Here is a 22,450-nt window from a genome sequence, read left to right as displayed (position 1 = left end):
CACGTAATTATTGACATTCCACATGCAACCAAACGGCTCAACGTTAATCTCGCTCCGGAGCCAATCCTTCAAAATGCCTCAATCTCTTGGAGCTTTTAGTCGACGATCCTACCATTTCTCTAACCACCTGCCCTGCGGCACGCGTTGGCTGTATTCCCGGAACTCGGGTGCAAAACGTTACGGAAAAGTCCATTTTCCGACCGACCTAACGATGACGACGACCACACCAAACGGTTGCGATCGTATCGTTTTCCCCGGGAATCAAATTCCAATCCCGCCACACCAATGTCCCGGCAATTTCTGTTCATTTTGCCATCCGAAAACACACTGCTCGGTTTTTTTCCGGCACCTCGACTCGTTGCTGCCGAGAGTCCAAGATTCGGAAAAAGCTGGAAACATGCCGCCTGAGAGGGAGGAACCGCAATAATGTCGGGGAACCGGCCACTCCATCAGTGCGACTTATACCGAAAGTCTTGGCAAGCCTTCAAACCGATAATAAAGCAATCTTACCAGCCCGCAATCAGGCCCGAAAGGGTGGGCCATTTTCCGGCCATCTTTCCATTAGTGCTCCGCGTGTTGCGACCGCTGTCTTCTGCCGCCGGGTCTTCAAAACAGGAAGCGAACGCGACACTTCGAACATTGAGATCGAGATCGGACACGCGCAACCAAACGACTGGAGGGAAATGTGCCCTTTAATGCGAAACGACAGTACGCCGCGACGTCGTCAGCTAGGGCCGTGGTATCCCTTTGACACGGGCTGTGGTTGCCACCGGGTGCAACTCTCGTCGCTTATATGAGCGGCCATGATTTGCATACGAAACCCATTTGCCAGACCAGGTCGTTTTCGATGGGCGATAATCATCAACCCTGCCCAACCCCGTTTTCCTGCCATCATGCGCAGGGCAGGGAGGGAAAAAAGCGATAGAAACGGTTTGAGTGAAACGAGGAAATGATAATGATAAAGATAAAGCGTGTGGTGAGCTGCAGCTGAGGTATCGTACAAACGGGGAAGACAAATGAGAGCGCTTGGGCGGAAGGAACGCTCATGCGGTTTGATACAACATGCGGCTGAAAATGATTTTTGCTTCTCAAAATGGCCCATTGCTTCCGGTGACTTGAGGGTCGTTTTGGCACATTACCGATATTCAATTTAAATATTATTTTTCCTACTTTTGCTGTGCAATCTTTGATATGACATATCAACAACATGGAGCGTCATTTAGTTTTAGGTTTAATTTATTTTCTTGAATGTCCCAGGTTTTTCTTACAATTTTTATTACGACGAAGTACTTTACCCAAAACATACAACATGACAAAATAAGTCATTTCTCAATAAGTCAAAATCTAGTCCAACAGCCAAAGTGATTCCGTTTTATAGTGGCTATGAAATTTTGAATGTGAAATATAAATTAGCAAAGTATCGGATTGCTGCAGAACGAAAGAGTGGTGCCGAATAATGTACTCTCCTTTCGCGTTTTATTACTTTTGACCTTTCATAAATCTTAAACTTTTCTTACTGATTCATCGTATCCAATTGCGTACATAGGCAGGATAAAATAAAATAGTACGCACACACACACTCACATCCAATAAGCTTAGGGAAGCGAAAACGAAGGCTTAAAACCATCCGTTTCATCCGAAAAGGAGAAACAATTTGCACATTTTTACTGCGAAACAACTTCCGGCTGTGTATTACTTCCACAAAAAGCCACAGGAAACACGACCATACCCCGTACCACCAAGCGCACATCCCTTTTAAGACACGGCGCCACCGTGTATTTGAGCTATAAAAACGATCTTCCGCTTCCCCTGTGCTTGCTGGTCGGTGTCCCAATGGTCCCGCGCATTTCGTTTCACAAATGGATGGCAACTGCCAGGATCAATCCTTCCATTCCTTCCGGCACTCGGTAAGGACACGCATCGTACTCTTCAAGGATTTCGATTCGCCGAAAAGGTAATTTCCTCGATTGATGCCAAAAGCTGCAAATCTTCATTTTTCACAAAGACAACTCAAAGGCAAATCCCGTACGGTGTGGCTGCCGGGCGCAAAGCACACACAGTCACAACTCACCCAGCATTCATCCGGCATCATTATCATTATCATCGAAGGATGTTTTCTTGTGCCATGCTCTCCAAAAGCCCTGCGCTTCCTTGCCCCTACCGGCAGAGGTCGGGCTAAAGGGGCCAAATATCATCTGCATAAAATATGCTCAGTAATCAGCGGCGGTACTAAGAGAGGGCGTGGATAGAAAGAGTTGGATTGATAATGAGCAAGAGAGAGAGAGCAAAAGATGTGAAGAAACAAATAGGTGGGAAGGGAATCGTAAAGTAATGCTGAAAAATCCTACTTGTCGATGTTAAGCCACGGGTTTTTGGAAGGAAGCTATTTTTCTTCCGAGACAACCGATGGTGGGCTGTGAAGGGCAGCGGAAATGACGTACCAGTTTCCGTTCGATGGAGGATGATGTAAACCGTGTGGGCGGCAGGTGTTGGTGGCAAAAAGGGGTAGACAAGATATTCGTTACTCTAATTTATTCATCCGAACGTGTACTACACAGACAGTTTACAACGAGCTACTCTTTTGTGGCAATTTACCTCTCATTCGCATTGCTACCCCTCAGTTGGGTGGTATTTTTTCCTCTTTTTTTTAACGATGGAGCCAAATTGTTCTCCCCAACTCCTTCCTCCGGTGATTTGGAAAAAAACGTTCATTTGGAAAATGAAAGCAAAATGTGTGCGAAACGCTTCTCGGCCTTACGCCCGTGTCACGCACTCATACATACATACATGGTACATCAATGAGCTGCTGTTGGGGTGCTTGGCAAGAGAGCGAAAAAAAGGAGGATAGATTGGGCCGTTCCCCACATACCTTACCCTTGCCATGGTGAAAAGGACCGCCAATAGGAACGTGTACGTGTGTGTAACAGCATAAGCTCACGAATCGGAACAAAGTTACAATCGAGTGACACAGCACTTTCAACCCTCCAGGACAGAGAGTCAGAATCCACCACCGCGAGATGAGGAAGCCAATTTATGCGTTCGGGAAAAATTACCAAAAAAGAAAACCTGGCCATGCGCTTGCTTCCCAATCCACCGGTGTCGGTTTTGCTGCCGTTTCTTCGCGATCTGCTAGGGAGGGCTCGATTGGAACGAATGGCGACCGAAATGTCTGACGGGGAAATGTGAAGTTTGTTCAACATTTTATTGTCCCATCTTTCCCATTTACTGGCAGCAAATTGCGGAATGAGTTTAATTTCGCTTCACTTAAAGGTAATTGAGATAAATGATTGGCATGTCGTGGAGTTTGCGCTGGCGAAAGGGTGCGAAAGTAATTGGGAGCACGGGGCATGGAGGATGCAGTTGGCGTCATAAAATAAAAACGGAGATTTAAGACTGAGACACTGATGAAACTAAGCTCGTAAAGCAAACTAACGCTCATATTGACTGGCTTCAATTAACCGCCAAATCATTTTATTGAAGTTCTTAATAGTTTGAGTCCCAAAAGAAGCAAAAAAAACCATTTGTAAAGCATATTGCATACTTTGTTAATAGTTTCAAAACGCCTGTTCCGTTTCATCGGAACGAAAGAGAGAAAGAGTGAGAGGCGACAAATTGAAATATCGCGGTTGCAGCGGGGCGACAATTAGAGTACCGTTAATCGAACTTAAGCGGGAAGCAGGTCCTGCGCACGATCAGTATGATGTGTATAGCGATACAGATAAGTCGCAAGTGTTGGATCAATAAAGTAACCTCTTGTGCGTTTAAAGAAAATACCGACAGTCTAACTATCAGTAGAGTTCCGCTGAGATATCACATTGGTCCTTCGAACCGGATATACAAGTAGCTGGATTTTGGTAATCGCTCATCATGACTCGAACACCTCGAACGCCACACACACCAGCCGCGAAATCGGTCGTGGAACCGGGATCGGTGGATGTGACTGTTGATGCGATGCCAAACATTCACATGCGTGACCTTGCGTGTGAGGAGTTAACTCGCATATTTGACAACATTTCGCTGGCGAAGAAAGAGGTAAAGGCGCTGACTGCGGTACAGTGCAAAGTGTATGGAAAAAAGGCGGATAGTGCATTAGAAGCACACAACAAGCATTATACAGAAATTATAAAGCTTGTAGGAAGTGACAGTGCAGTGCATGACGCCAAATATAAAGAAATGATGAAACTGCATGAGACAGTGATGATGGAAATAGAGAGTGCATCTGAAGCCTTTGCGGCAAAATCCATAGCATCTCAAGCAGTAATTCCTGGTCCTAGTGTCTCACCAGTGATTGTGCATGCTCCATTGCCTCGGCCAATTCCTTCGTTTAGCGGCAAGTATGAGGAGTGGGAGCGATTTAAGACAATCTTCAAGGACATTGTGGACAAAAGTGGTGAAAACCCGCGATTGAAACTCTATCACTTGGAAAAGGCGTTGATCGGTGATGCGGCCAAGGTGATAGATGAAAAAACGATTAATGACGGTAACTACGAACGCGCGTGGCAATTGTTAACTGAACGGTATGAAAATAAGCGTCGTATGGTGGACTTACATATCAGTGGACTTTTTAATTTAAAGAAGTTAACCGAGGAAAGCTATGTAGGTTTGCGTAATTTGGTCGAGTCAGTTGAAAGCCATGTTGAAAACCTAAAGTATTTAGGTGAAGATTTTACCGGTCTTTCGTGTTCAATGGTTATACATTTAATTGCAAATTCTTTGGATATTGAAACAAAGAAAATATGGGAAACTAGCATCCCTAGAAACGAGCTTCCGAGTTATGAAAAAACCTTGCGTTTCCTAAAAGAAAGAGTGTCGGTGTTAGAAAGATGCCAGGGAAGTGTCACTGCTGGTCATAAGGGACGATTACTTTCAAAGAAGCCAGGGTCCAACGAACATGCATCAATGAAATTCAATGCGGCTTCAACATTGTTTGATGAAAATGCGTGTAATTTGTGCAAAGGACATCATGAAACAAATAAGTGTTCAGAACTATTATTACTACATGGAAGGAATAGAGTGCAATTGGTTATGACAAAACGGCTTTGTTTGATTTGTTTAAAACCGGGTCATTGGAGAAACCGTTGTAAATCGCGTGTGAAGTGTAGTATGTGTCAGGGAGCGCACAACACAGTATTGCATTATAACAACAATTCTGAGAACTCGGAACAAGCAAAAGGGGAAGCCGAAAGAGTGAGCGCGAGCCAGCATGCAGATAATGCAGACAAATCGAAAGGTATTGTCCTGTTGCAAACTGTTTTGCTTTATGCGGAATCAGCGAACAAAGAGTTGTTGTTGTGTCGCGCGTTGCTGGACAGTGGGTCGCAGATTAGTTGTGTAACCGAAGCACTTGCAGTGAAATTAGGACTAAAATTGGAAAGGGTGAACGTGCCAATAAAAGGTATTGGAAACATTGACTCGCCTGTAAGGCAGAAGTGTTCGTTTACGGTGAAATCCCGATGTACCAATTTTAGTATTGGCATTACTTGTTTTGTATATCGTGAAATAACGGGTAAGATGCCGTCTGTGCAATTCGATACACGCGAGTGGAATTTGCCGAATCCATCATTGTTAGCTGATCCAAACTTCAACAAGCCTGGCAGTATAGATATTTTGTTGGGCATGGATTGTCTCCCGGAATTAGTGTTGTCAGGGTCCATAAAGCAAGCAAATACAATGCCGATGATTAGTGAAACCCGTTTTGGATGGGTGATAGGAGGACGTGTTGCAGAAGTACAAAGGGAAGAAGAAACTTATACCCATGTGACAGTAAGCGATCGCTTAGAAACGACAATGCAACGGTTTTGGGAAATAGAAGAGGTGACAAACGAGCGTTGTGTGAAAACTGAGGACGAAGTTTGTGAAGAACATTTTCTCGAAACACATTATCGTGACGACACTGGTAGATACGTTGTGAAATTGCCTTTGAAGGAATCGGTAACCCAGTTGAGTTCTTCGCGAAATGTAGCATTGCGTAGGTTTTATTCGTTGGAAACCAAGTTGTCGAAAAATCCACAGTTGCGGTCGCAATACCAGGCTTTTATGCGTGAATACGAAGATTTGGGTCATTGTAGAGTGATCGACGAAAGTAAGGACGTTACCCCAACAAGAAAATGGTATCTTCCGCATCATGCTGTTCTTAACCCGGATAAAAGCACCACAAAATGCCATGTGGTTTTTGATGCTTCAGCGAAGGTTAACGGAAGGTCATTAAATGACGTTATGATGACTGGACCCAAGGTACAACACGACTTACTCTCGATCAAGCTTCGATTTAGAATGCCTCGCTATGTGGTAAGTGCCGATATTGCTAAAATGTTTCGACAGTTTAAGGTGGATCCCTGTGACAGTCCGCTACAACGAATATTCTGGAGATCGTCATCACATGAACCGTTGCGTGTGCTGGAGCTTACAACGGTTACGTACGGAACTGCAGCGGCACCCTTTTTGGCGACACGAACGCTGTTACAACTTGCTCGTGATGAGAGAGAACGTTTTCCTTTAGCAAGTCAAATCATCGAGGAAAATTTCTATGTTGACGATGGTTTGTTTGGGGCAGACGACGTTAATACGGTGCATGAGGCGCAATCTCAATTCATCGAAGTGTTCAAAACGGCAGGTATGAAGCTACATAAATGGACAGCTAACGACGAAAGGCTTTTGGAATCTATTCCCATTGAAGATCGCGATGCACTAGCAAGGTTCGATGACTGTCAAGCTAACGAGTATATAAAAACGTTAGGCTTGATGTGGAATCCTAATAATGACGAGTTTATATTTCTGACAAAGGTTCCAATGATCGATAAAACACCAACGAAGCGAGAGGTTCTTTCTACCATAGCAAGAATATTTGATCCGCTTGGACTCATATCCCCAGTGGTTGTTATAGCAAAAATATTGATGCAGAAACTATGGATTACCAAGCTAAACTGGGATGATATAATAGATGAGCCATTGCTGGACGAATGGAACAAGTTTTTGAAGGCTTTGCCAATCGAGAATCAGATTCGAATTCCTCGACACGTAGTAAGCATCGATGCAGTCTCGTATGAAATACATGGGTTCGGTGATGCATCATTGCAAGCGTATGGAGCTTGTGTGTACATAAAATCAATAAAACAGGACGGGACCGCGCAGCTAAGGTTGTTAATCAGTAAATCTCGAGTCGCGCCATTATCGAACGTAACTATCCCGAGAATGGAGCTGTTGGCTGCATTATTACTTTGCCGGTTGGTTAAAATGGTGCTAGCGGTGTTGAACAGTTCTCACTTTGAAAGCGTCAACATGTGGTCAGATAGCCAGATAGTTTTGGCATGGTTGAAAAAACCTTTGGATCGGCTTGCCATCTTTGTTCGAAATCGTGTTGCTGAAATTAATGAAAATCCAATTTTCAAATGGCGTTACATAAGAACCGATCAAAACCCTGCCGACGTTGTCTCAAGAGGTCAGTCGGCATCTCTTCTGACCCAGAATGATGTGTGGTGGAACGGACCTGAATTCCTGAGGGGTCATGATTTACCGAATGAGTACACCAAGGATCTAACTGATGAAGAGATTCCCGAACTGTGCAAAGAAGTTACCTGCAACGCCACAGTACCGTCTGAAACCCTGCCGATTCTGGAAAAGTTTGAATCCTTTCGAAAGACGCAGCGAATATTAGCGTATGTTGTGCGATTCAAACAGAATGCCAAGCGACGTAAGGGTGATCGAATTGATGAGAAAAACCCAACAATTGCAGAACTGCGAGAATCTACGCGTTGGATTGTACGTGCTATTCAACATAAGGAGCTGTCAGATGTAATATCAGCCGTTAAAAGTGACAAACCTGTGCAACGTTACCGGAATCTCAACCTATTCCTGGATGGTGATGTACTGAGGGTTGGTGGCCGTATACGTAAGGCAGATCTGCCGTATGAGAATAAGCATCAAATGCTGCTTCCACATCGAAATGTAGTAACCAGACGCTTGATTTCAGCAATTCACCGAGAAAATCTGCACATAGGCCCATCCGGGGTGATTTCAATTATGCGTCAGCAATTCTGGATAGTGAATGCTCGATCTACGGTTCGAAAGGTGCTGCATGAATGCATTCTTTGTTTTAGAAGTAGACCAAGCACCATGGATCAACAAATGGGCGATCTACCAAGCTGTCGAGTAACAGCTGCTCCTACGTTTCAACGAGTTGGTCTGGATTTCGCTGGGCCAATCATGTTAAAATCAGGCATTCGTCGTGTCATTGCTGTAAAGGGATACATATGCGTATTTGTGTGCATGGTCACAAAGGCTATTCATTTGGAAGCTGTAGAAGACTTATCAACTGGTGCGTTTCTTTCAGCCTTTAGACGATTTGTGTCCAGAAGAGGAATTCCCGAAGAAGTTTACAGTGACAATGCAACCAATTTTGTTGGAGCGAAAAATGAACTTCGCGAGTTGTACGAATTGTTTAGGAATGAAGCAACAAGACAAGACATTTTCCAGTTCTGCCAAGAAAGAGAGATTAAGTGGAGAATGATCCCGCCTGGTGCTCCTCATTTTGGAGGGATTTGGGAGGCAGGCGTCAAGAGTGTTAAAAGTGTATTGAAAAAGGTTTATAAGTCGGCATCTTTAACGATCACCGATTTCTACACTCTTCTGTGTCAAATTGAGGCCATCCTAAACTCTAGACCGTTATACGCCCTCTCAAACGGTCCACATGATCTGGACTGCCTTACTCCTGCGCATTTTACTATCGATCGTCCATTGATTGGAGTTGCGGAACCATCATATCTGGATCTTCCAGATAATCGACTGAACAAGTGGCAGAGGCTTCAACAACTTCGACAGCACTTCTGGAGGCGATGGCAGAAGGAGTATTTAAGTGAACTGCAGACTAGACACAAGTGGACAAAACAGAGGGACAATGTAAAGGAAGGAGCACTAGTGCTGATGAAGGAAGACAACATGCCGCCACAGTTTTGGAAATTAGGACGAATTTCCAAGGTGTATCCAGGAGAAGATGGGTTGATACGAGTAGTGGACGTGCGTACGAAACACGGTTTATTCAAACGTCCTATACATAAGTTGGCGCTTCTTCCCATGCCGAATCTGTAATATCCCCTGGTAGGGGGGGAGGATGTTCCGTTTCATCGGAACGAAAGAGAGAAAGAGTGAGAGGCGACAAATTGAAATATCGCGGTTGCAGCGGGGCGACAATTAGAGTACCGTTAATCGAACTTAAGCGGGAAGCAGGTCCTGCGCACGATCAGTATGATGTGTATAGCGATACAGATAAGTCGCAAGTGTTGGATCAATAAAGTAACCTCTTGTGCGTTTAAAGAAAATACCGACAGTCTAACTATCAGTAGAGTTCCGCTGAGATATCACAACGCCCAAAATGTATGCAATCTGCATTCGAAATTTGTCTTTTTAATAATCTTATTTGTTTGCTGTAACAATACCGTCTATTCAATTGGAATTTTAGATTAATATTCCATTGTAATAATCGTGGAACTAGTTCTTACACAAAAAGTGGTCTTTCCTTGAACAAAACCTGAAGTTCCCGGCAAACACACTCACACCGACCGTGGCTTCAAGGTTAGTAAAATTTAATTTAAACCATAAACTCATGCAAACCAATACCGACGGTTGGAGTGGGTGGTGGCACCGTGCGAAACCTTATCTCTCTGCGCACAGCACTCTGCATATCGTGAAAAGCGCACCCCGAAGCCGTAGGGCATCAGGCATAAGGCATTAACTAATCTTCCTGTACGCCCAGCCGGGCAACAAGCCGGGTGGTGTGCGAGTGGAAGCGGAAACCAAGATAACCGGATCAAGGGCTGGCACAATGTTAGCCCTGGTCCGGTGCTCGGGGTGGCGTTGGGAAGTAATTGTGGTTTAATTTCGCTGCAACGATCAATTTTGGTGCGTTTGCTGCTGATGATGCCGGCTGGGTTGGTGCCGTACCGTTGAATAATATTCAACCTTCTCGGTCTCGGTCAGACGATTGGAAATATTTGGCCCCAAATCTAAGCAGTCGAAGGGGTGAATCCGGTGGTTTTGGGGGTGGAAAATGTGGACGGAAAATTCATTCGAAATTATTTGTACGCTCACTTGATGGTCGTTTTTCTTCTCTTTGTAAGCCATTTTTTCACCCGAGGCAGCGTAGATCGATGCAAAAATTTTGAGCGAAAGGAACGTTCTTTGTGAAAATCGCTGACTAGGTCCAAAGCAAATTTATTCTAACTCTCACACCAACACACACACACCGAGCCCTGTTTGAGGCACGAGTTAACGATCGAGAATGGATGGTTGAGGGGGCAGGTTGTTGGTTGCCAGGATAAAAAGGAGGCAAAGCGACCAACAACAACGAGGTCCTGAGCGGGCAACAGATGAAAATAAAACGTGGCACGTAAAATACGCATTTGTGCTTCGGTGGTAAAAATCAATGTCGGGGAAAAGGCTTGTAGGGAAGGTCGGTGGAAAACGAGACAATGTCGAACGATGGTCGTTGGCGTCTTCGTCCTTGTCGTCGGCGTCATGGTTGTGAGTAGCGCAAGCACAAATTGAATTTTAAATATTCAATTGAAGGAACATTAATCGTGGCGCACGCAGCGATGCGAAGCTGAGCTTAGAAAAGCTCATGCGCGGATGAAGGGGAGAAACCGATGGGGAGAGTGTGAGGTTTTGATGGTGATGGTACAACAATGGGATGGAACGTTTGCGCTCTCCGGAAGAGAATTTTTGACTTTCGGTGTACCTGGTGAAAACCACCACGCAACAACATCGATGGCCAACATCCTCCTCAAGCAAAGGAAATTTCCCTTTTTTGTGTAAATGGATATTGTTGGAAAAGAACGGAAAGGGATTACATGCAAAAAACGAGGGAATATTCACATTCACACATATCCACTCTGTGGGGAGGATTTTTTTTTTTTGCATGCAAAATGTCGAAAAATGTCAGTCCAATGAATTGTTCCTTGCTACGGTTCGGATAGTGGGTAGAGTGGGGTTTGGGTGGCGAGAGGGAAGGAAATGGAATCGGAGCAGAATTGAAAACCGTTGGTGGATGTAGCACAAATTTCTCGTTCGTCGGTTAAAGCACACAAAAGAATTCTCACAATGAACAGCATAAGTCTCAGTCGAATAATATAAATTTCAATAAATGAACCAACGCCAACGAACGATACGGAGCGGAACGCGGAATATTGGGTAAGTTTCCGCTGGGGTGGGCCAAAGCACTGCTGGTGAAAACGCTAAAGCATCTCCCCGTGCACTCCCTTTATGGAATGGCAACAATTCGCAGCTCGGAACAAAACTGCCAAAGCAAAAATCCCATTCAACAACGAAAGCAAATGGATGGCGGTATGGATTGTGGTGGAACCTTTTGTGCTGGCGGGATGCACAAGGAAAACTCGTTACGAGCCCGCTGTATGGAAAATGAGTGCGTTTGCTTTGCTTTTACCCCGCCGAACGTGCTGATGCTGATGGGTTTGGATCAGATTTCTTTAGATTTGCGTTTTTTGAGTGATGGAATTAATGAAATGGCAGAAAAAAAACTATCTGGAACTGAGGAAGCGTATTGGGGTCAACAATAGGCAGGGGTCAGTGAAATTATAGTCTTGAATTTCTGTTTTGCAAATGCACACAAATCACAATATTTGATGACAGATATATGAGGATCACCACTGCTAAATACGCCTGAAAGCATGCAATTAACGTGACAAGAGGGCTTTCACGCTATATTTACTCGACGAAATAGTACGATTTGCTTGGCGGAACATACGGGTTTGGCTGCAATTTCGGTTGTATGATAGTTATAAAAATCCAACTTTCGTTTCTGTATAAAAAAGTTAATGCAATAGAGCTTTTTTCCTCGGGTGCAGATTTGTGTTTTTTTTTACCACTAAAAGAAGACTAAAAGCAATCTTCGGTCGAACAATCTGTTGCCCTTGTTGAAGTAGAAAAAATGTATTTATATATATTGCAACAGCTTAGGAAAATAAGCTCGTGATAATACCGCGATAAGCAAAAACCAGATTTCGAAACCTTTGTTTAAAACTACGTGGGAAAATGGGGAAAAAATTGAATCCGGTAGAAAAATTCATCCTCCGTTGGATTAACTGTGTATTTTAGAAGCTCTGTGCTTTTTTTTTTCTTTCTTTTTGCTGCTAATACCACCGCATTCTTTCTTTTAAAATTTTATCGTTCAAACGGTAGAGTTGGGACCACTTGTCCCCTCACCTCTTTCGAGGCTCCATTCGCCAATTCTGGAGCACACAAATTCACCAGCATTCGTTGGCTATAAATTAAATAATAAATCCTTTCGTTTCGTTCGTGTAATCCGCTCCTCGTTGGTGGAAAGCTGGATCCTATTCGCGGTTCCACAGATGCAACCAATTTCCTTTTTTTAAGCATTCCCTTTCGATCGCCGGGGCATTCTCGGGAGATTGAGAAGGAAGTTTTTGTTTTGTAACAGGTCTTCTTTTTCTCGCCAGTTGTCTGTTGCGTTGCCAAAAACGGTGAAAAGGTGAAAGAATAAACCGGACAAAAAAATGGGCACTCTCGCTGCGTGGGTGCAAAGGACCACAAATAAATACTGCATATAAATACTTTCGAAGCTTTTGGGTGAAAACAAAAAAAAACACAGAAAAGCTATGCTTCACTGGTATTAAGGGGATAAGGGATGCGAATGGATTCATAAAAAAGCGGCACACACAATAAACAAAACAGCAACGCTTCTCACGCGAAAATCGTCTGATACTGAAGGATGAAGGATATTGAAAAACGAGGTGCACTGTTGATTAATTTCATTTTCCCTCTCCCCATGTCCCCTTCATTCCTCAACTCCCTTTCCTACCGTGGGTTATGTTTTCCAAAACGTTTCCCATCACCTGTCGATGGCATCGAGAGCAACTGAATGAACGAGCGAAGGAACGAAAGAACGAACGAATAGATGGATGAATGTTATTTGCAGCGTACGCAATCCGTCATCAAAGAGCAGCTTTGCTTTGGCTTTGATTTTCTTTTTTACCTCGGTTTTGTGTATCGATTGTTGCACGGGAGCAGTAAAATACGTAATAGCAAAAAAAAAACCGCACACATAATACGCGCACACATAATTACCTCATTTTGTTTCGACCGTGGTGTAGCACGATTACATGGATTGATTTCGATTATATTATGGTGGAAAATTAGCAACAGTAACTCGGCAGCTCATGCGTAAGCTCTTAAATCAGTATGGCCTGCAAAGAGAAAGAGAAAGATGGAGGAAATACACAATTTAATCTTCATTCAAGAGCTTAAATTCAAAACGATCAGAAAGCATTGAGCACTTTTAGTGTGCATGTTGCATGCGTTTAGGCGCTGTTGTATATTGAAAGGTCGTTTAATTAAACTTGCTTTTAATATTATTACCACTAAGATATCATAATTAACAAAAAAAAAACACTTTTGTTACTGATACTTTTCTCTACGTAGAACAAGAAGAAAGGAAGCTTCATTTATATGAAATTTTAAACCAGTTAAAAAAAACCATTTCAAAATTAATCTTCCACTTCGTAAACATGTATTACGTCTAGTTTGACTCATTATTCCTTTGCGAACGATTCGCTTCGAAGGTATGTTTGAAGCAACATAAAAGAACCTGCAGCATTACCATACCCCGAAAAGGTTTCTGGGTAGCCCCGTCGGGCATGAGCTTTTCCGGCGGTGAATGCGTAAAGATTTTCCCCCCAAAGCATGAACCCCCTTCCCCTAGGGTTTTGAGCCTTCCCATACATTTGCACGGTTAAGTGGGAGGGCTTTCTCGAGTCAATCATGATGTTGTCGGGAACAGTTTTTCACACATACATCCGTACGTAGATATGCTAGCACACACATCCACACACACACACCTGCTGGGAGGGAAATTTTAATTAAATTTACAACCATTATCACGATACTGCCCGGGTGCTGCTCGAGAATGCTCGGGTCGGGTTTTTGGGAGGTCGCCCTCGGGATGTTGAAACATACGGCCGCCCGTAATGCATGTATATCCGTTACAACCGGTACCTTCCCATAGCAGGGTTGTTTTGCTCATTACACGATAGGTGCAGAAAATTATGACGAAAATAATAACGTGTCTTTTGAGCTGCACGGAAGGAAGGTGACGTATCTTCATTACATTACAGCGAAACCCAGGACTAATCAGTGCTTTTTTTCATGCAGTAGAAACTTTGTCCGACACGCATGACGCCAAAGACACTTTGCGAAAGATAAATTCGATACGAACATATTTTCCATCGAAGAATTTTAATTAAGTTTAAATTTTCACGAACCATACGTGTGCGGAAAAAAATCGCACTTGTGCGGAGTTTGGAAAATTACTCTCCAAACACGTTGTAGTACTGGCAAACCTTTTCCCTGTTGTTGTTTAAACCATCCCGAATCGTTGCACCATTTTCTTTCATCAACGAAAAACTTCCCCCGAACGGCAGGGACGTTGTAAAGCGGTTCCGGGCGCTATAGTCGGTCTCCAAACTCCAAATAAACATCTCAACTGCGGATGAAATTTTGTGCTACCGTGTAATTCGGTTCGGTGCTTGAAGCTGAAGCGAAACTGAAGCGCTTTCCGTCCTTAATTCTAACCGGAAAACTTTCATCCAGCAGACGGGAGCAGGTACAAGGATTTACCTTTCCGGCGAGCGGCGAAAATTCGCGCACCCAACTTATCGTAGCTTTCCGTAGGGCTTTTCACCCGTCTGCACGGTCGGGCGCATGGCAATCGTTCTAATTACCTTCTTTCTTGTGGTGAGGCTTTAGCTACCCCATCTGCCGGCGCTTCCCCGCTGAGAAGGTGTTGAAGATACGGGAATCTTCGGGAAACTATGTTTCGTTGAGGTTTCGTCCGGGATGGCGACACTACGCCTTGATTCAAAGGAAACTATGTTCGATGTCAGATTATTCTGCATCCCCACCATTCGGGTATGGGGTTTTGAAGGGCTATAAGGGTATACGGTAGCTGATGTGTGCTTAAATAAATACATTTAGGTTGATGCTGCTTCCACGTAATCTCTTGTAGCAGCAGGGTTCAACAAGCATCGACATTTCGATGGATAAAACCGAAAGATCAATATCGTCCAATGGGTAAACATCGCTCTCAATGGAATGATTGCAGTCGGCAACAAAGCCATTAAAAGGAAATCTTGTTATGCAAATAGTATATCTTCAGACGTTTTTCTTTACCGCTTCATTATTTCTGACGTTATATTAATTATAAGTGATTATTTTAAGAAAAACGAACTTGGTCAAATATAACGCCCAGATGTATGCAATTTGCATCTCAAAATTACAATTACAATTTATCTTTATCATACGCAAAATGGAAGAGTTTAACAGTACGTTATATTTTTACTAACACTATAAATTTCCTTATAGTTGCCGATCCCTGATCTAGATGCCAGCCGTTTCCATCGTGTCCGCATGACTTCTCATCGCGATTCGCAAAATTGGGTTCACACGTTTGACGTGGTTAAAAGTTTGCCTTAGAATCGTCGTTTTGTCACCACGGAGAGGCTTCTACCATGGCCAACGCAAAGATTGTTCCCCAACGCCGACGAAACTTGAGTGAGTGATTGCAGTGAGATAAACTTTCAGCCACCACAAAAGCGAAACGTGTCGTTGCTGTGTGCACGGTTTTGGTTCTTCGTGCAGGGTGCGTTCTTCCGGCAAAGGGGATGATAGTTGATTGTTAGCTAAGCACACACACACACACTGTGCACACATACATGCAGTGTGGGATATGTGTAAGGAAGCACATCTTAAACCCGGTTTGCTTGCACATGCATCAAACCGATAGAAGCGAGTCAAATCTCAAGTTTTCCACCCGGGAAACGGTGCCGAAGATAGGTTGATTATTGATTCTGGTGCGAAAATATGTTTGCCGAGCATGAGAAAACCGCAGCTTCTTCGAACACACCCTGAAGCCATGGTTTAAGGTTTGAAATATTCCATTTCACACTCATAAACTCACACGCACACAGCACACATTATCTTTGTGTCATCATCTGACGTTAGATTGAAATCCTTCTCGTCGAACGCACAGTGCAGGATTATTTGCTTTCCCTGCTTTTTCCTTCTCGGCTGGTACGATCGTGTATTTCCTACAGGAGCTTTTCGGAATTGGAAAATAAGCTCTTTCACACGAAACAGAAATGTGTACCATTCGGCAATGCCAATCAAATTCACACCCCATTTTACAATGTGTGGCGTGTAATCAGAAAAGGAATGCGCAACACAAACGCACTGGAAAGAGCGAAGTAAAGTATTTTTAAAATTAAAATCTCTGGCACCCTGGCGCAGCTTTGCCCCAAAAGGTTCCGGCGCGATACGACCGCTATTATAACGAAACAGAAGCGCACACGTGATCCACCCGTCCATCAGCTGCGTTGGAGTGGATAATGGCCAATCAGTGTTTAATTATTCCACTTAATACACTGCACGTGGGCACAGTGCTTCATTTACGGGAAGCCGTCGAAGCCCAACGGTAATGGCATTATTTGGTGGAAGGCCTGTTTGCTGTTTTATGTGTTTTTTTTTGTGGGGAATGTGTCAAAAGGGGGTTTTATTTAAAGCTTCATGGTTTTTTGTCTAGGAATTACCACTCCGGATTCAATTGTATTTTTGGATAATTAACGCAACGGCTTTGTTTATGTTTTCCTTTTATGTGTGGGTACTCGTGCATTGTTATCCTGATGTGCATTGTGATGTTCGTGTCATTTGTGTGCTGTTCTTGAAACCGATATATTGTTCAGTGATTGATGGGAAAATGTAATTTAGCCATATTTTTCCTCTCTTTGTTATATTTTAATTGGAAAAATGTAAATAATTACTTGAAGTAATAACAATAGCAAAGTTGCAAAATTCGTAGAACAAACCTCTACACTGAAACAGCGAATTGATTTAACTCTCGCACACAACAGGATACTCTATGAAATTATGTAGCAAACGTATGGACTTGGTTGTTTCATTGGTGGGTACAATTACACCCAAATCATGGATATGAGATAATGGACATAGATATCGTTAATCAGTGATTCGTCTATACACCAGGAAGTTACTGAAGGCTCGACCACAGAAATAATGTCTACCCAAGTCATAAGATAGACTTCGTTATTCTGTGCATCAAAAGGTACATCATAGAGTATAAAGGACGTCGCGAGAATGATACCAAACGATTGAAACACATGACCAATGGCTACAATTATAACCGAACAATGTAAAGGAATTTTATTATAATGAAATGCAATAATGTTAGCGCATAAAATTATGCAAGTTCTTAGTATAACAAACTTGATATATTACGAGGTTCCTTATGGGATATTAGTTTTACTATAAAAAAACATCATAAATGTTCGACTTCTTACGAAACCCTCAGATTTATGAGATATAATTTATTTGATAATATTCGCAATTCACTCTGTCAAAAAAGGAAACAAGAGAAATAAGTGCACAAACACTACGCGTGCTTTGCAAAATTAAATTGGAACATCCAATCTCTGCAAAGCGAACTGTGGCCGAGAATAGCACAAAAACACACAGACAGACACAAAATGCATTGCAACAGTGATTTCGTTTCTTGCAGCGCACAACCACATTCATCATACGTCACCCGGTTACAAAATCCCATTCAGGTAATGGAAATTTTCCATCCACGCAGCAGCGAACAGAACCAACAGAAGACCCCAAACCATGTTTTTTTTGCCTTGCCTCTTCTCCACCCATATCCGAGCGGTCAAACGCGCTGTTCTGTGTCGCCGAAAGGTTTGCGACTTAATCTCCACCTTTAGTCATCTTCCCGAAGTCCCGGACAGCAGGGACAGATGCAAATAGCATTTACTCCCCTACCCATTGCAACCGGGTGCGATGCTGGGATGAGTGCTACGGGGGAAAAATCATCATAATTTTCCATATCTATCCTTCGCCGCTCGCCCGAACCGTCCACCTTAACCTAATCTGACTAAGAAAGCACACGCAAATTTCATGCTTCTGTCCTATTCCCGCACACACATTCTCACACCATCTTGACGCGACTCAGCATCCTGGCCACTGCGGGCCAGGTGAGGTGTAGTGCGGAAGTGAAGTGATGGCACAAGCATAAAGCACTTTGGTTCCTGTTTCCCCGAATGGAACGATGTGTATTCAAAGCTTGCAGTATGTGTACTTCAGCGGCCATGCACACATACCCCCGCGCGTAAAGTGAACTATTACCCGTGGCAAAGTGGGCCGCAGGATACATACACCGGGGCTCGACAATCGTGACGCAGCGCCACACGAAGCCAGCAAACCTCATCCTCGCCGTCGTAGTCGTCGTCGTCATCGTCCTGATCCTTTCTACACTTTTTTCCCCGGTGGCTTCACCATTACGCCCTTGTTCCGGCCAGGCTGGCCCGGGCTGACGTAGCATGCGGAGATGGTGAATTGAATCTTTTCTCATTTTTATACACACCTCTACGTGCGTTCCTGCATACTGCATGGGTCTCGAATCCCGTTGACTCGCGGCCGCCTTAAAAAAAAAACCCCTGACGTACACAACCGAACCCCGAATGTGCCTTACCGTAGGGCGCGGATCTTCATCGCACTAAAATAAAGTCATCAGAATTTTTATCTCCTTTCCAGCCCCTTTGCATCTTCACCTGCTTTGTCCCTTTCAGAGTGGAATAGTACAATCCCCTCATTGCTAAAGGATATACCGGTCGTTCCTTTGCTTTCTTTTTTGCTTCCCTTTTGTTCGTAAAGACCACCCTTCATGTGTGTGTGTGTGGTAGGAACGCGAAGAAAAGGTCGCGAAAAAATAATCCTCCGTTGATATCGTTACGTTTTCGTTTTCATTTCCCACCCTTGAGTCTCCTCCTGCACCGAGCTTTTTTCCATTCTTTTTTTGTTGGTTGTTGTCTGCCCACAGCGGTGGAAGACTTGGAAAAGCTCGCCTTCTTCACACTATTTGCAGTTGACTTCGGGACTTACGGGTGTCTCTCAGTCGCGATCCTGACAACGACAGTCTTCTTCCCAACAGGGCACGAGGTAGAATTATGTTTGAAGAAAATATGGCAAGGAAGAGAGAGAGAGAGCGGGAGAGAGAGGGGATGCAAGCGACGAAAAAGGTGGATCATTTCATATCTAGTGTTGTCGCATGTGTTTCACCCCGTGAAACCTCCCGAGACGCCTGCAGGTCTCGCTCGTTCGCAGCTGTTTGTCAATTTTAAATTGAATTTTCTTTAATTTAAAATATTTTTTCGTTCACTTTCGCATTTGAACCCCACTTTCGCCGAGGAGCATCGGGTGGGATGGAAAGGAAGGATGGAGGAGGAGGGTCTGGGAAAACATGATAGCATGCGCGGGTCGAGGTGCGATGCGTGCTCAGTGCGAGGAAAATAAAAACTGCACCAAAAAGCCCGAACTTCGCGCAAATCCCTGTCTCCGGGGGGTGGTTTTCCATGATTGGCCGCTCTTGGGGCATCTACCAAATAAAAAAAAACCCCCGAGAGAAGAGATTTGAAGCCCACAGTACCGCACACAGTGGGTGACTGTGGTGTTCGGTTGCTTATGTCAAGTTACGCTGAGCAGCTTACACAGAACGTCATCTGTCGCGAAGGTTCCGTTTTTCTCTGTGTTTCGCCTGCTGCCCAAGTGCTCTTCGGCAAAGCTTGCGAGTCATGCAGGTCACGACGATGTGTCCCGTTTCGTTGCTTTACTGCTTGGCTCGTCCACACGTATAACTCTGCTGGAGGGTACTTCGTGACACTTTCAGCGTTTCAGCCTGCGCCAGTGCCCCGTGACGGGGCTGGCAAATTGTTTTAAGAAAGTATGAAGCACGAAAAACAAAAAAACACGCACCACACTGCCCACCGCCTGGCTTGTGACTGGAATATTTAGAGGATTGCTTGGGATTGAGCTTATCTCTTGAAGTGGATGCTTATGCGCCTTTAAACCAACCAGCAAAGCAGTTGAAGTTGTTTGACGTTATTGAAATTAAGTGAAAACAACACATTCCAACCCGGTTGTGAGTGGTTGTCGACCGAAACCCCGCTTACATTGAGGGAAATTAAGCGGAACCATAATTCCGTCACGTCAACCGCGCGTCATGCAGCGTTTTGGTACGTGCAGCTGCGAAACCGGGTACAGTCGCCCAATGATGACTGCAGTGTGAGCGATGTTACCGGAATAGAATAAAAATACTTATCCTGTACGTATGTGTGACCCACACCCGACGGACGGATACCATCACGCTCGTCATCGTGCAGATCTTGAAGAGGACTGTGTGGAGGACACCACACCACACACTGGTTGGTCGGTTGGTTGGGTCAAATGAACAAGTAAAATGTAAATTACCTCCAACGGGCATCAATGTTTCCCTCACCGATGAGCTTTCACCATTACTTTTTCCCTCTGCCGTGCTCTATTTCGCCGTATTTCTTTTATCCGAGCTCGCCCGAACGTCAAGGCTGCTCACTAGGTCGGCAATGTGTATGGTTGCATTTATTTTTGTATTCATTACCAATTCCTTTCATGCATTGCAGAAAACATAACACTCCCAGTGTCACCGCGCCCATTCCAGCACAATCTGTCCATCGCGCCACTGTCGGAGGATGACCCTGACGACTCGTTGACGTCGGCACCACTATCGTAATGTCGGAGTTTGCTGCTGCAGCGGCCCCGAGTAGCAGAAAATTTACCAAGCAATTACAAGCCAAATAAAAGAGGAATGCTACACCGTTTGCGGAATAACTTTGATGTACGGTTGGTCGAGTGTGGCAGTAAGGGCAGGTAAATGTTTGTGTGAGTTGTGCATGGTACAAATTAAATTGTTCTCCCTCGTTTGACCGGTGTACGCTCCATGTGTGGGGAAGTTCTCCAAAAGGCATCGAATCGTGTGCTGATGCTAATTAATTTCACATTTTACAAAGGGCTTCTTCTTGGTTGGAGTAACGAGTTACGGGACCTGTCATATCTGCTCTATAAGGTTACTCGGATTGCTGCACAGTGTGGATCTGTCTGCCAATGCGTACAGACAGAGAGGACCTCGGTTACTTCGAATATGGAAGTCGTATGTCAATATTTACCCTTTTTCGCCTTGGAATCATCTACGACTAGGTATCGTAAGCTTATTATCACATTATCACTGGAAGAATTGGTGACTCCTACTCGATTCTTTTGATGTAATGATGAATGGGCTTCGTGGAACTTTCCTGAACTTGCTCACGAATAATGTACCCGTCCATAGTTTTAACGTAGACCATTGAAGATCCCTTGCCCTGTGAATGTTTCATTCAACTACACGGACGTTCCTTTCCGAACGTGGCAACAAATTTGCTCACTATGTTTTAACCTTGGTAAATTTCTTGCAACACCTTAAACTCATTCCGTGATACTGTTGCCTTTCTTCTCAACATTTAAACGACCAAAAGCTCATTTTCCTCCCTTACAAATCGATAGTCATTATCAGATGATGGAGCTGAGCGGTTTATATTCAACTTTAGCAATACTGTTTAAAAAATCGTTCCAAACTAATCACCACAAAACCAAGCCAACCAACCGACAAACCGATTTTAGTGCATTTTCCCCTTGCATCACAGAATCCGACAAAACTCCGACATAAGAAATCGCCCCGTTTCGATCTCATACTTTCCTTCTAATTTTCGTACTTGTGCTCGTAAAATCTCGTTTTTACGATCGCAAAACTTTTCGCTTTTGGAAATCAACTTATCTTCCCATCGGACCTTCCGGGTCTTTATTTTGCTTTGCCAAGCGGCGTGGAGTTTTGAAGCATTTTTTTTTTCTCTCTCTCTCTCTTAAATCTTACATTCTGTCCAAAAATTCTGATCCCCTAAAGGACCTCTCAGTGCCAAATGAAAAAAAAAACACACACACAAAGGAAACGAAACTGTATGTGCAATCCCGCAAAACCCTGTCCCGAAACACGAAAAAGCAATTAAAGTAAGTTTTATCACTCTTCAATTTGCACTGGATCGAGCAAGAAACATCCAACCGGGTAGTAGAAAAGAATTATGAAAACTTTCTTCACGTATGAATTATTTTCCGTGCGACCTCACCATTTACCGGTTGTTTTTGTGAGTACTTCACATCGCTGAAAGTTCTGATTACGGCAGAACGTCGAACAGAAGCGAACAAAACCACGATGGCTTCCAACCACTTTTAGACGCGAGAAGAAAATGGAATCAACTTTCCGTAGCTTGCTAGTCGTTAAATTTTTAATCGCCTGGCGGCCACAACAATACCCACATTTTGAGGATCGATACACATGTCGGATCATATCATATCGCGCGTGAAAAATTCTTTGTCAGATTTATCAAGGGATTACAGCCGCTGAAGTGCTTTCGCGTTCGGCTGTGGCCCTCGGCTCGAGGCAATATTATTTTTCTCCGTGTCAATTCCCATTAAAAAGTAATAAAGCTAGACAACAAGGCAGACTGCTATGTCC

At 43.9% G+C, this 22,450-nt stretch overlaps 1 protein-coding gene across 1 annotated transcript in view; it reads left to right on the top strand.

Annotated features, from left to right (window-relative positions):
• Positions 1-20,638, top strand: part of LOC128714962 (uncharacterized) — a 44,389-nt gene extending 23,751 nt beyond the window's left edge. The window contains exon 6 of the mRNA XM_053809844.1: positions 20,529-20,638. Within this exon, the coding sequence (XP_053665819.1) occupies positions 20,529-20,638 (110 nt within the window). The remainder of the gene's footprint in view (positions 1-20,528) is intronic.
• Positions 20,639-22,450: the final 1,812 nt, after the last annotated feature.

Source organism: Anopheles marshallii, chromosome 3, assembly GCF_943734725.1.
Source record: "Anopheles marshallii chromosome 3, idAnoMarsDA_429_01, whole genome shotgun sequence".
Lineage (NCBI taxonomy): Eukaryota > Metazoa > Arthropoda > Insecta > Diptera > Culicidae > Anopheles > Anopheles marshallii.
Note: the sequence above shows the minus strand (reverse complement) of the source record. Positions and strands in the feature narration are given on the sequence as shown.